General features: G+C 41.6%; 1 protein-coding gene across 5 annotated transcripts in view; it reads left to right on the forward strand.

Annotated features, from left to right (window-relative positions):
* LOC133478615 (zinc finger protein AEBP2-like) overlaps positions 1–15,048 on the forward strand; it is a 47,569-nt gene that overhangs the window by 8,905 nt on the left and 23,616 nt on the right. For all 5 annotated transcript variants that reach the window (XM_061774877.1, XM_061774876.1, XM_061774878.1 and 2 more), the window contains exons 5-7: positions 7–193; positions 1,418–1,542; positions 10,216–10,283. In XM_061774877.1, the coding sequence (XP_061630861.1) occupies positions 7–193; positions 1,418–1,542; positions 10,216–10,283 (380 nt within the window). The remainder of the gene's footprint in view (positions 1–6; positions 194–1,417; positions 1,543–10,215; positions 10,284–15,048) is intronic.

The following is a 15,048-nucleotide window of genomic DNA, read 5'->3' on the forward strand; positions in this document are numbered from 1 at the left end:
CTGCAGTGTGTTGTTGGTGGCTGCACCGCAAGTTTCGCTTCCCAGGGGGGCTTGGCTCGCCACGTGCCCAGCCACTTCAGCCAACAAAGCTCTTCCAAAATGTCCGGTCAGGCAAAACTCAAGGAGGAGTCTCCCTCTAAGGCTGGTCTCAACAAGAGGAAGAAGCTCAAGAACAAACGCAGGTGCTCCCTACGTACGTAAACTAAAAGGCACACTAACGCGACTACACGATATGCGCGCACACCCTTACCCTGCCATTTTATCCTGATTAGATGTCACATTTCACCTTTGTACCTTTTGAACAATGCAGCATGCTTCTTTTCCATTCCATTCCCCTCAAAAAGAAAACCCAATTGTATTTATATTTTTATTTATTGCTGTAGGCTTGAGAAGAAAAATTAATGTGAGAGGAGATCAGAATTTCAGTTTTAATTTGTAGACATTTATTTCTGGATCTGATACATTTGGAAGGGTTACATTATTTGCAATATGAAATCCCATTGTTAAGTCAGGAAAAGTACCGGAACAGGTGAACTTAAAATAGATTAAAGTGAATAGGATGTAATATTTTGTTGCAGATCTTTTGCATTGAATAACTCGATCAAGCCAGTTGATGTCACCAAGCTTTTCTATTCTTTTTTGTGTGTGATGCTTTTATCAAACTTTCACCATAGTTTCTTTCAGTTGTTTTGGAGCAGGGGTTCCCCCTTGAGTCTCCTCTTTAGAGGTGCAATTTATGCTTCGTAGAGTTCAAATCTAGAGATTCACCTGGTCAGTCTAAGATTTCCACTCCTTGCCTGATGAAATCCTCGTTATTTGGGTATTGTGTTCTAGTAATTATCTTGATACATGATGAAGGATCTTCCAGTTTGTTGCATCTTTCTTTAAACTGGCTGACTGAATGATTCTGTGTTTCTTATCAATTTGTTTGCTGCCATCATCACATGTTGATCTCGTGGCTCATATTCATCTTTTGATGCCTAACCCATATCTTAGCTTTGCTTCAGCAAAAATTAAGGAATTGGCCTCACGGTTACAATACTTGTGGAGGGGAGTGCATAGCCCACTGAGATGCATTGATTTATCGTCTCGAGTTTTATTTGGAACATTCTTCCATTTTGTGCATTTAGAATTTGAGTACTCAACATGGTAGCGCCAACAGTTTGAACAAACCGCTCCTCCCCATATTTTTGTCAAAACGTTGATGAAACTGTACCGACATTAGCACAATATTGAATACATGAGAAAATCCTTAAGATTCTGACAGTACTGTATACCTTGTATCATACACCACCATGCATTTTAGGTGTAATGATGCTGTAAATCTGTGAGATGCTTCTCATTTGGAAAGTTAGTCTTTTGATGCTGTATGTTAATCAGTTGTTTGTTTGTCTCCACTGTCCTTCTACCCTTCCAGCGAGGCCCCATGATTTCTTTGATGCTCAAACCATGGATGCTATCCGTCACCGAGCCATCTGTCTTAACCTATCCACTCATATTGAAAGCGTGGGCAATGGACACAGTGTGGTCTTTAACAGCACAGTGAGTCTATCTCCTCAAACTCGAGTATTTAGCAAAGAATGAAAGCATGTTTGAACATTCCCATGCACAAATTAAGCCAGAGATGCAGCTATGATTAGTGGTTTGTTAGTATTAAAGCCTTTTCTACATTTGTGTTCTGCACAATTATAAGGAGTCATCCATTTAGTTCCGTTTGTGCGGCAACGACAACCCAGATTTATACCAAACACACTGTAGTCTATTACTAACCTACGCTTACACAGTACTAAAGCGGGGTTCGTACAGTCATGGAAAAAAACGAGAAAGATTATGGACATGAATAATGCATTTTCCAAGTCTTGGAAAGGTTTTGGAATAGTCATGGAGATATTGCATGGATAATCTTTGGGATTTGTGAAACATCAATAAGATGGTTTAATGTGCGATTATAAAATCAAGTTGACACTGAAGTGCAACTTCATGCTATATGCGTCAGTTCACAACATTAGCGTAAAGCAAACAAATGGAGTGTTCAGCGGCGTATCTAAGTGTACCTTTTTGTGCTGCGTGACGACATACATAATGTTACACCGCTGCACAAACTAGTTGATCGCGAGTCATTCGATGTCTCGAAACGCTATGTTGGAACCATCATTAACTAAGCACTCTCTCTACATATGTACAGCTCACTTTAATGGGTGTATGAGAATTAATAAGCGAAATAAACCATATGTTCAGGGCAAACCAGCCCTATTCGAATTGGTTAAACTAATCCGCTGATATATTTACATTTGAAAATATGATTTGTTTATTCATCCATCCATTTTCTGAGCCGCTTCTCCTCACAAGGGTCGCGGGAGTGCCGGAGCCTATCCCAGCTATCTTCGGGCAGGAGGCGGGGTACACCCTGAACTGGTTGCCAGCCAATCGCAGGGCAATTCTTTGTTTAGTGACTAATTTTAACATGACAGCCCTTGTCAAATGCTGCCACAAATGAACAATTGTTTTTGTCAGTGCCTCAATTACGGTAACTATTTTATGATTTCAATTAATTTGATAAAATATACTAGACTAGACAACACTTTATTTTTCTGTGTTCCAGAAATCAATTCAATCTGTCCAATCTTTATGTGATGAGTCTGGGGCTGAACTGGTCTTGTTTTTCTAATTTATTTTTGGACAGCAGGGGGCGGGGTAGTTTCACTATTGGAGAAGCAACTACTGATTCGTCTTGTAATTTTTTCCTCCCTCTGCACTTTATGTGAACTTTTTTTTTTTTTTTTTGCCTCAAGGCTTGGCGTTGTTTTTCTTTGAATCAGACTTCATAGGAAAGACAATTGAATTGTGTTTGTGTATATGGTGCTAGTCATTGTAAACCTGATCATCATCTATTATTAATCAGCTGTTTGAAGGCACATATAGAAGGCGCGTTTTCCATCACTATTTCATTCAAAAGGTTTTTCAAAAAGGCAATATTTCTGAGAATTGTACAACTGTGATAATGAGTTTTGAATGGCTGCTTTTCCTGCACAGAGCACCCTGTCCTCTGCTACTTCAACACATTGAAATTGAAAACATTTTGCAGTGTGCAGTGACATTCGTCCACGCTGTTTAATAAACAGTCACAATCGTACTTAGATGCCAGTAATTGGTGTCACTGTACATGCACTATACGTACTGTAGCTTTACGAAGAGTATGCAAAATCTATACATTTAGTATCTATGTATTTTTTGGACTCCTGTCATTTTATTACTAATTTAGGGTAGGCTTAAATGTAGTCACAAACAGTGAATACTGTTTGTGTAAATAAAGTATATCATTATAGAGTATACTTTAATAGTGCTGTGCCGCTGTAGCATGACAGGAGTGGCTAACCTTGCAGAAATAATTAGTGTGTTCATGAGATGTAAAAGGCATGTTTACCCCCCAAGGGAAAAGAGGCAACCACCTCCCTCGCACTCTGCTAATGCATCTTACAGAGCTAGTGATATCGAGTAGAAAAACTGCTGTGATAAGAGAAGTTTCTTCTATCATTTGTTGGTCCCGTGCACCCATTTTCACTGCAGTATGCATGCACATCAATATGATTATTAACATGGACAGCATATAAAAACATTAAGGGACTAATTTATTGTATGTGCTAATTGAGCTGAATAAAAATATACTCTCGCCTTTAATAGATCAGATATGCTTGTAATCGACCTGCAAGCTACAAAGAAGTTAGAACAGTCAAAAGTACGCATGTGCGAACACACCGAAGGTTCGAAAAGGGCGCTTTTCAGGCTGTATCGACAATTATGCGAAGATGTACCGTGGATGTTTGAATGACTGATTCCTTGTGCTGTTCATGTTACCCTCTCTGCTGTGTTCTTCACTGTTCTTGCTTTACCTTGAGTACTCACTGCAAGCTGAGAAATGAAAAATGCAAGGGAAAATCTGAAGACAGAGTTTGAGAGCAGTCTCAGCATGTTTGGTCTCAAGGTTGGAAGGAGGAAGATTGTGCGGTGGGAGAGAGATGGAAGCTCTGGAAGAAAGGGGACGAGGAAAAGGGGTTTAGGTGAATGTCCGGGTCACGGAATTGGAAGGAGATTGGGCCAGTTCAGTGTATGTTCTCCTTCCCTCCAGCCCTGGAGATGTGTAGGCGAGAAGGACTGCGGTGCTGCATCAGACCACAGTCCCCAGTGGACTCCTCCAGGCCAGGGACGGAGCCGAACTGTGGGGATTTTGTGGAGTTTGGCCAGTGCGCCTGCTGACATGCCAGAGCAAGTCAGCCATGTTTATGACGGGATATTTTTGTTATAGCGCCCATCTGCGTCATCCAGTGCTTGACCCGCTGACACGAGACAGGCACCCAGTTAAAACAGGCCAGCTCTCCCCTGCTTTTGGTTCTACATTTTTCACTGCCTATTTTGGAGCCACTCTGATGTTCACTTTTCACTACTCATCCTCCCATTTTCTCTACCTCCTCCCTCTCTTAGTGCTTAGTTTGACTGACGTGACATCATTGAAGCAGTAAAATCGCAAATCACTTTTAACGTATTTATCATCAGCCTTTACACACTTTACATACCCTTACGGTAAGTCTGTGATCATGAACCATCTTCTCTTTTTCTTAAATTCTAGCAGCTGTTACATTCAATTTAGCAGGCCCTTTGGTTGACCTCTGAAATGTCTGGTCCCCTGTGTGGATTTCCTTTATTCAAGGAGCCAGAGTAGAAATAGATATGTAGATACATATCTATTTCTCTCTCTCTCTCAGATGGATGGATAGATAGATACGTATATATATATATATATATATATATATATATATATATATATATATATATATATACACACACACCGTATTTTCACGACCATAAGGCGTACTTAAAAGTCTTAAATTTTCTCCAAAATGGACGGGGCACCTTATAATGCGGCACACCTTATGTGTGCGCCGAGTTCCAAAATCTTTAAATGTTGTGTGAATTTAATGAGCGTTCCGCTTGACTGACTGGGAGCATTTCCTGCCGACACGCTGCTTATATAGAGGAAGGCGGACGTGACTGAGTACAGCATGTGGACGGGAAGGGTGCGCGTGACAGTGGACGCTAAAGGCACGCCCCCAGTAGGTATATAGTTCCGGTATATGCATCGGTTTGGCTAAGGACCCCCGAAAATGGCTCCGACGAAGGGACGCGCTTACGAAGCACAGTTTAAACTGCAAGCTATTAGTTACGCGGAGGAACATGGGAATCGAACAGCCGCAGCCGCGAGCGAATTCAAGATCAACGAATCCATGGTTCGCAAGTGGAGGAGGCAGGAAAACGAGCTTCGCCAAGTCAAGAAGACGAAGCTGAGTTTCCGTGGAAAATAAAATAAAAACAAAACGCGCGGAAATAAGGCGAGGTGGCCCAAGTTGGAAGACCAACTCGAGGAAGCAGGAAAACGAGCTTCGCCAAGTCAAAAGACGAAGCTGAGTTTCCGCAGGAAAAAAAAGAAAAACAAAACGCGGAAACAAGGCAAGGTGGCCCGAGTTGGAACTCGGGCAATGGATTCATGCGCAAAGAACAGCCGGGAGAAGCGTCTCTACACTCACCATTCATTCGACTGAGGGAAATAACTGTGAGCTTGCCATCATTCCGGGAGGCTTGACGAACCGCTGGACATCGGTGTAAACAGGGCGTTCAAAGTGAAGTTGCGATGGATGACCGATGGCGAACACAGCTTTACTAAGACTAGGAGGCAGCGCCGGGCGAGTTACGCCACAATTTTTGAATGGAATGTGGATGCTTGGGCTAATGTGCCTGCTTGCACTGTTGTTCGAGCTTTCGTAAAAGCCGGCATCATTTCTGAGGAGCCGCACGGCAATGAGACTGACTCGAAGCTGGCGTGTTTGATTGAGAACTTGCCCAGCCGTTCATTTCGGATACAGAACATGAGGACTTTGATGGATTTGTTGATGAGGATTGATCAAAAAATAACGTGAGTACATTGTTAAATAGTTCAATAAAGTACAACCGAACTCAGCTTTGCTCCTGCTGCCTTTTTGAAAACATTATTTTAGCGTGCATGCATGCTACCGTATGTTTTACCGTGTCTGCGCCCAATAATAAGGTGCGCCTTATGTATGTGTTAAATACGGAAATAGACCCCGTAAGTGAGACTGCGCCTTTTAATACGGTGCACCTTATGGTCGTGAAAATACGGTACACACACACACACAATGGTACCTTGATAAAACGGATATCAGATAAAACGGAACGTCTGGACCGAACAATGTGTCCAAAAATAGTTTCCATTTCTCACTTAAACTGTCAATGACAATGTCTGTTAGTCCCAGAATTGCCCACTGTTGTTTACTGGCGCTGTGGCGTAATATAGGCAGAGAATGGAACAGGCGTTTTTCCTGGTAACAGATGCAGTATACAGTGCTGTGAAAAGTACTGGCCCCCTTCTCAAATTCTTATATTTTTGCATAGTTTCCCCATTTAGTTTAAGATCATCAAACAAATGTAAATCTCAGCTGTTTTTAAAAGGTTGATTTCATTTTTAAGGGGGAAAAAAAAAATCTGCTTCCTGCCCCTGTGTGAAAAAGTAATGGAATCCGAAACCTAATAAGGTTGGGTCACAAACTGATGGCTGAACATTCTCCTTCAGGATTTTCTGTTAAAGAGTAGAATTCATAGTTCCATCAAACACAGCAAGTTGTCCAGGTCCTGAAGCAGTAAAGCAGCCCAAATCCATCACACTGCCACCACCATGTTTGACTGTTGGTACAGTGTTCTTTTTCTGAAATACTCTGCTACATTTACGCCAAATGTAACGAGAGACACACCTCAACTTTCATCTCTCAGTCCATATAATATCCTCCCAAAAGTCTTGGGAATCATTCAGATGCTTTTTTTTTTTTTTAATTTTTTTTTTTTTTACAAAAGTAAGAGGGACCCTTTATGCTCTTTTTATTCAGTGGTGGTTTTTGCCTTGGAACTCTGCCAAGGATGCCATTTTTGCCCAGTCTCTACCTTTAGTTGCTGCAGTTCTTTAGGAGTTGTCCTGAGTTCCTTTGCGGCCTCCTGCTGGATGAGTCATTACTGTTCTCTTGGGTTTTATATAATATATATATATATATATATATATATATAAAGAAAAGAAAAAATATATATAGTTACAACGTGTAATGACATCGTGAATACTCGGAAGGGTTCAAGGGTTTCATCTAACGTTAAATGATAATCCAACGTCCATATTTTTTTGAATAAATTCACAATACAGTGGAACCTCTTATGTTTAACACAATCTGTTCTGGATCGCGGGTCGTCTTGAAGTTTGTTTGGATTTAAATTTGTATCTTGTGATTGTCATCATCACAAGATGTTTAACCGTACAGACGAGCAAATATTTTCAAGTGCCAATTATACACAAATACAAGATGCTCAGTCTGTGATTCTTTTTCACCTTGCCACCAGGTAGAATCTGTGGCGAGTTCACAAACCCAAATTAAATTCCTATTTGTGTGTCAATTCCTTCCCTGAATATTTGTGTGTAATGTAAACCACAACTGTACTGTATTTATGAAATGTAGTCTGTCAAAACAGTGCAAAACTAAGCCAAATATATTTTGGTGGTGAAAACTGTCAAGTTGAAATATCTGCTTGAGGAGGTCTTGGTCTCGCGTGTGAGTGGAGTGTCCTCCATCCTCTCCTCTAACGAGGTTCCGTCCCTGCCACAGTCACTCTCAGGGGTAACAAAAATAATTTCAGATATTCGTGTGCGTAAGAGAACTTTTTCAATGTGAGCTCATTCGCCATCCTAAAAATAGACATTCCTAACATAAAAGAGCCGATTGACGCAAGAGGTTATATCTGTGGCTATTTTTGATGCTGCTGGTTATTTTTCCAGCTCTCTCTCTTCCTACCGACAATATTTGTGTGAGTTCCAGGCCAGTTTTACTGTAAACTGACACAGCATGATAGGCGGAATGTTACGCAAAGTAAAGGCCAATGAGCCAGAAAAACACTTTTTTGTCCCAACTGTATTTTCACAAGTGCAAAGTTGGGAATTGTGGACAATCATGCTGCGATCCGTTTGGGGGCAGAGTTAAGACAGGTAAAGGGCACTTCGCTTGAAGTTCTCCTGTCTGAACAGATTGCATGACTCTCACTTAAAAAGCCACAGCAAGAGTAGTATGAAATACTTTATTCTCATATTTGCGCTCTTTGATAGTTTTTAGTTAACTTCAGTAATAAGTGTATATAATTGTAATTGTAGTGTCAATTAGGTTATGTTGTTTGGTTGCTGGGTCTTGATGCAACGATATCCCCTGGTTCATTTTCTGTGGAGAGCTTCAAAAAGACCTGGAAAACTGTGAGTAATGTACTCCGCCGCCATGGTCTGTATGCACGCTCACCCCGCAAGACCCCATTGCTGAAAAAAAAGCATGTCAAAGCTCGTTTAAAGTTTGCTGAACAACATTTGGACAAGCCAGTTAAATATAGTCTGATCGGATGAGAGCAAAAATTAACTGCTTGGAGGAGAAATGGCACTGCACATCACCCTAAAAACACCATACCAACAGTAAAGTTCGGAGATGGGAATATGAAACTGTGGGGCTGCTTTTCTGAAAATGGTACTGGTGAACTTCACATTTTTTGAGGGAAGGATGATTGAGCAAATGTACCGAGACATTCTTCACAAAAGCCATCTACGAGATGATGAAAATGAAAACAAGGGTGGACATTTCAGCAGGATAATGATCAAAAACATACTGCAAAGGAAACTCTCAATTGGTTTCAGAGGGAAAAAAATAAAGCTGTTATAATGGCCCAGGCAATCAACTGACTTGAATCCAATGGAAAATCTATGGAAAGAACAGAAACTCATGGTTCATAAAAGAAGCCCACGGAACCTTCAAGATTTGAAGGACTGCTTGTGTGGAGGAATGGACTAAAATCACACCAGAGCAATGCATGCGACTAGTTTCTCCATACAGGTGTCTTGAAGCTGTCATTCCAATCAAAGGCTTTTGTACAAAGTATTAAATAAATACCAGTTGACGTGTTCATTGCTTTTTCCCAGTGTCATTTCACATTATTACACACAAGTTTATTTCTGATCTTATTTGTGCTACTTTCTTTGCACATATGTATTACTTGGGTTGTTCCCAACATCTGGTGAAATTTCCATATCAATGACACCTTTGGAAATACATTTGAGGAAAAATGGCGACGTATTAAATACTGACTTCAGCCGCTGTACATCGGTTGCGCATGATTAAAATGAATTTTTTTTTCAGGATAAGCGGTGTAAATTGTGTAATTTTAACACATTTTAATCATGAGCAACCGATGTACATGTTCAAATGAAGTCAATTCAAAGAACTCTTTATATCAGTGAGCACGGGTGAGGACACGGCCAGTCGGGCGGGCAGCAGCCAGTTGTTGGAGCGTAATTGCGTCAGACGCTGGGGGTGCCGGAGGGGAGGCCAGGAACGGTGGACGAATCCTCCGCCTCTGCGACACCAGAGACACCGGACATCTTCATATTTCTCTACAATCTACAAGAATTTCATAAGTTTTTTGGTGTACAGTGGTTGTAGTAGTTGCTTTTGAATGTGAAGACAGCTCAGAGCCCCCTTTCCGCCCTGCTCTTTAGCTCAATTTCTTTTGATCAAACAAGGCATTTTGGTTGCCCAGTAGAATTAAAGTACAATTAATCACTAATTGCATGTTAATTTTTCCAGTCAAGAGATCTGAAATGTCTGTCCCTCGTCTGTTGAAGGGGAACAGAAGCTAGGTTTCTTGAAAATAAAATTCCAGCTTCACTGCAGCATGCATTATAAAGAGGCCTTACATTGCTTGTTGCAGTTAATGATCAGCCTCTGTATCACTCGGTGAGGTGTTTGAATTATGGAGCCTCATTATTCCTGGGAGGGGAGCATGTCTTTGAAGTTGCTTCTCTACGCACAAGGGAGAATGGTTCCATCATGCTTGTTGGATCACAGCTTGCTTTGAATTTTTACACCAACTCTAATCTTTAGTTAAATGGTGGTGGTGGTGGTATTTTTTAGCGTTTTTCATTGATGGCACGGATAATTTTCGGTTTTGTGCTTTTTTTTTTTTTTTTATTAATACATTTATTTTGTTGTTGTTGTTGTTTTTTATTTAAACAAATAAAGCAAAGAATTTTCCAGGCACTTTCTTAATGGTTTTGTGTCTTGATTTGTTGCTGTGTAGGTGCTAGCCAAAAGGAAAGAAGGCTCAGGAAAAGTGAAAGTTCTCTTACACTGGACACCAGAAGACATGTGAGTAAATATCCATCCATTGTCTTCCGCTTATCCGAGGTCGGGTCGCGGGGGCAGCAGCCTCAGCGGGGAAGCCCAGACTTCCCTCTCCCCAGCCACTTCCTCTAGCTCTTCCGAGGGGATCCCGTGGCGTTCCCAGGCAAGCCGAGAGACCTAGTCTCTCCCGTGCATCCTGGGTCGTCCCCGGGGTCTCCTCCCGGTGGGACGTGCCCGGAACACCTCACCAGGGAGGCGTCCAGGAGGCATCCTAAACAGATGCCCGAGCCACCTCATCTGGCTCCTCTTAATGCGGAGGAGCAGCAGCTCTACTCTGAGCCCCTCCCGGATGACCGAGCTTCTCACCCTATCTCTAAGGGAGAGCCCGGACACCCTGCGCAGGATACTCGTTTCGGCCGCTTGGTTCCCGGATCTTGTTCTTTCGGTCACGACCCACAGCTCGTGACCATAGGTGAGGGTAGGAGCGTAGATCGACCGGTAAATCGAGAGCTTCGCCTTTCGGCTCAGCTCCTTCTTCACCACAACGGACTGATACAAAGTCCGCATCACTGGAGACGCTACACCGATCCACCTGTCGATCTCCCGTTCCATTCTTCCCTCACTCGTGAACAAGACCCCAAGATATTTGAACTTTTTGAAATTAGTGTTGATCTGGTCATAGTGCATTAAACTTTGAACAAACTTTGGAGCTTTTGAGGGGAAAAACAAACTGAAACAAAAAAGAAACGTCAAAGAATAAATTAATTGTCGACGATTTTGATCATCGATGTCGTGGTGACCCGTTGCTTAATTGCGGCAGCCCTAGAAATAATAGCTTTTTGCACAGAGCAGAGAAAATATATGAGTGATGTAGTGTTTTTGTGTTGCTGCCGTGTTTGTGTTAAAATAGCCGATTGAAGATTTAGAATTACCGCAACATCAGTATTTTCTTTTTAGCCCATCTATGGCGTTCATCATTATGTCAGCATTAAGATAGCTGACTTATTTTCGACTGTGGTTTGGGTGAACATTTCTGTGCTTAAATATACAATTTGTCTTTTTTGATGAATGTTATTTTCTGTATCATGTTTGTGTGTTATGTATGTTTTACAACTTAAACTGGAAACAAGCACGCTGTGCCTCTCGAGGAGGACTCATTGCTTTTTTCTGACTACAGCACCTTCAGGGAGGGACAAATAATTACTTAGCCATCATAATAATAATAATAGTAATAATCAAACGCAGGGCCAGTTATTTAATATGATAGGACGATTATTCGTGTTCCCAAACAGAACACATGCGTAAAGTGTAACTGCCTATGCTCCCTTACTGTACCCAATTTGAACAAAACCTTGACCTTGAAACCAAGTGGGAATTTGCTAGCAACTGTCAACAAAGGTGCAAGCTTTGAGTTTCAAAAAAAGACAAACACAAAAAAGTGACAAAATTGGTAACGTCAGACAACTATGATGGAATTAATATTTTAAAAGCCACGAGTCGATTTGAGTTGATTATCGGAAACAGCTCTTGTATTGAATCTCATTAACCTTGGTGCTCGCTCATTGACCAATTGAAAAGGCCATGCAGGCTCAGCACTGTGCTTATGAACGGGGCTCGTCTCGTTGTTAGTAAGCTTCACAGAATACTGTGATTCCTATTTGTTTTTGTTGTGGAGGCAAGGTCGTGGACTCTTATATACTAGCATTTAACTGGCAACCAAATAAAAGGCCTTTACATTATGTGTGCCTTTTTTTAGACACTGAAGCAATTTTTACTATGCGAATATGAGCAGTCATGTTATTAATGCTGGTGTTCACTTTGTGACTGGCACTCATTAATTCCTTTCAGAGCACTTGAAGTTTACTGAGTATGAAGGAAAGAAAACCTGTATAGGTTTTGTCTGCAGCTGTTTTAACCGCACCGCAGCTTTTGGGGGGGAAAAATCACTCCGCACAGAATTAAATGTGATTCCAGTATGATATTCTTCAAACACTCAGCACTTAAAAGTTTACTATAAGGTCAACCTCAAAGCAATATGACATTTTTTTTTACAGATTTTCTTCTATTTTGTTTTTAATGATGTTTTTTACTTGTATCTAAAGTTCTGGGCAGTCAAGACTGACTGACCTTGAGATATTTTGCCAAGATTTTAGTTCAAGCCAGTGAAGATTATCCAATTTCTTTGTATTCAGAACCACATTGTTTGCTTTGGCTGCATGTATTAGCTCTGGATTATATCCATGTATAGTACAGGCCACATTTCAACTGGGTTTGCAGCATTTGTTTGATTGTAAGCCGATATTTTAATTCAGGTCTAAGAACTATATAAAAAATAAATATATATATATATATTTTTTTTTAATGATCAGACTTATGTGACATTTTGTTTTAGCCAATAAAACTCAAGGAAACTTACACTTTCATGTACTACGAGAACCCCTCAAACAGATCTCACCCAACCTTCAATAGTTACTGTACCCCAATGAGAATTGCCTTTGTAATTATGGCTAGAATATTTAACATTTTAAAGCTAGTTGAGGTAAATTTGGGGCGGCTGTGGCTCAGTAGGTAGAGCAGGTCGTCCAGTGACCGAAGGGTAGCTGCTTCGAATCCCGGCTCCGACTGTCCGCATGTCGCAGTGTCCTTGGGCAAGACACTGAACTCTAATTTGCTCCCAGTGGGCCTGGCAGCAGTCGCCCATTGGTGTAATGTGTGGGTGAATGTGAGGCTTTGTAAAGCGCTTTATAAGGGCATTCACAAGTCCATTTACCATTTAAATTTAATATATCTAAAAGATAAGATAACTGGAGTTACAGATATCTAGAATTCAGTTGGAAATATCCGTACTTCACATAGCAGATATCTGGAACTGGATTTTATTTATCTGTCATGAGAAACCCCATATTGCAAGCCCTTTTTACATTTAACAGTTAGACTGCATAGGTGTTGTAGATATCTGTAACTCAGTTTTGCGTAGTCAAAACGAACATTGCCAACACTGCTTTCGTCATAGCTCCTTCTTCACCATAATGGACCAATACAAAGTGCGCATCACTGCAGACGCTGCACCGATCCGCCTATCGATCTCCCGTTCCATTCTTCCCTCACTCGTGAACAAGACCCCAACATATTTGAACTCCTCCACTTGGGGAAGGATTTCATCCCCGACCTGGAGAGGGCACTCCACCTTTTTCCGACTGAGGACCATTGTCTCGGATTTGGAGGTGCTGATTCTCATCCCAGCCGCTTCACACTCAGCTGCGAACCGAGAGTTGGAGATCTCGGCTTGAGGAAGCCAACAGAACCACATCATCTGCAAAAAGCAAAGATGCAATACTGAGGACACCAAACTGGACCCCCTCTACGTCTCTGCTGCACCTAGAAATTCTGTCCATAAAAGTTATGAACAGAATCGGTGACAAAGGGCAGCCTTGGTGGAGTCCAAACCTTACCGGAAACGAGTCCGACTTACTGCCGGATATGCGGACCAAACTCTGACACTGGTCCTACAGGGACCGACAGCCCGTATCAGGGGGTTCAGCACCACACGCCCCCGAAGCACCCCCCACATGACTCCCCGAGTTAAAATCCACAAAACACATGTAGACTGGTTGGGCGTACTCCCATGCACCCTCGAGGACCCTGCCGAGGGTGTAGAGCTGGTCCATTGTTCCACGGCCAGGACGAAAACCACACTGCTCCTCCTGAATCTGAGATTCGACTTCCCGACGGACTCTCCTCTCCAGCACCCCTGAATAGACCTTATGGGGGAGGCTGAGGAGTGTGATCCCCATCTTAAATGAACATTCCAACAATTTTAAATATAATTACGGCTAGTCAGAAAGACTACGTTTGTATTTACAGTGTTAATTCATGATAGTCAAAGTTGCCTTTTAAATGTTAAATCTGCTTGCCATAAATCCCATATACACGTATGGCAAAAGTCACATTTTTGCGAGGCGAAATGACGTTGCAGGTATCTGAAATGTTCTTTTTTGACGAGGCAAAACAAAATTAGGTATCTGCAGCTGTAACCCATATTCAGTCTAGCTGTTAAATATTAAAAGGCCTTGCCATAGGTAATTAACTATTCACAATAGCCTGTGATCAACAGTGTAGTCAATATCAAACTAATATTATGGATGGATGACATGATTGTTTCATATGAAATACCATTACTTTTATTTGGCTGCAGGGAGATGTGCACCCGCTGAATTGCCTCTCGGCCTCTATGGTGGCCCGCTCCCCTCCCCTTTGCACAGAGATGTCTTTTAAAATGACATTTGAATCCGGCATTCATTCTGCTCAGTCCCAAATAAAGCCTTTTAATATGTTAGCAATTTAATATACGGTGCTGCTTTGTGTTGAACTTATTGCTCCTGTCATCTCGCCGAGGATCTAGATTTGGCAGCAGTCATCAATCCACATTGTAGGTATGAGCTTTTTTTCAACCAGACAACCTCCTGGTAGCTCTACCCAAAGAAACCTCATTTGCAATACACATTTCTGCCTCTTCAATAATCAAGACAAATAACATTCTCCTCTGAAAAACAAAACCCATTCATATGTCTTAATTTGGTTTGATGTGACTGAATGATTGAAGTCTCCCAGCAGGTTTACGTGTTTGTGTGCACATACTGGATCTGTGCAGCAGATTGGAGAGAGACTTTTGGCTCTGGTCCTGCTACAGACCAATCAATACGACATGTTCTGGGTGACCCAAATAAATGCATGCGAGCGTGGTCACTCGGAACACGGTTGAATGTTTACTGTACGTTTAAAACTCAAC

Source organism: Phyllopteryx taeniolatus, chromosome 5 (genome assembly GCF_024500385.1).
Source record: "Phyllopteryx taeniolatus isolate TA_2022b chromosome 5, UOR_Ptae_1.2, whole genome shotgun sequence".
Lineage (NCBI taxonomy): Eukaryota > Metazoa > Chordata > Actinopteri > Syngnathiformes > Syngnathidae > Phyllopteryx > Phyllopteryx taeniolatus.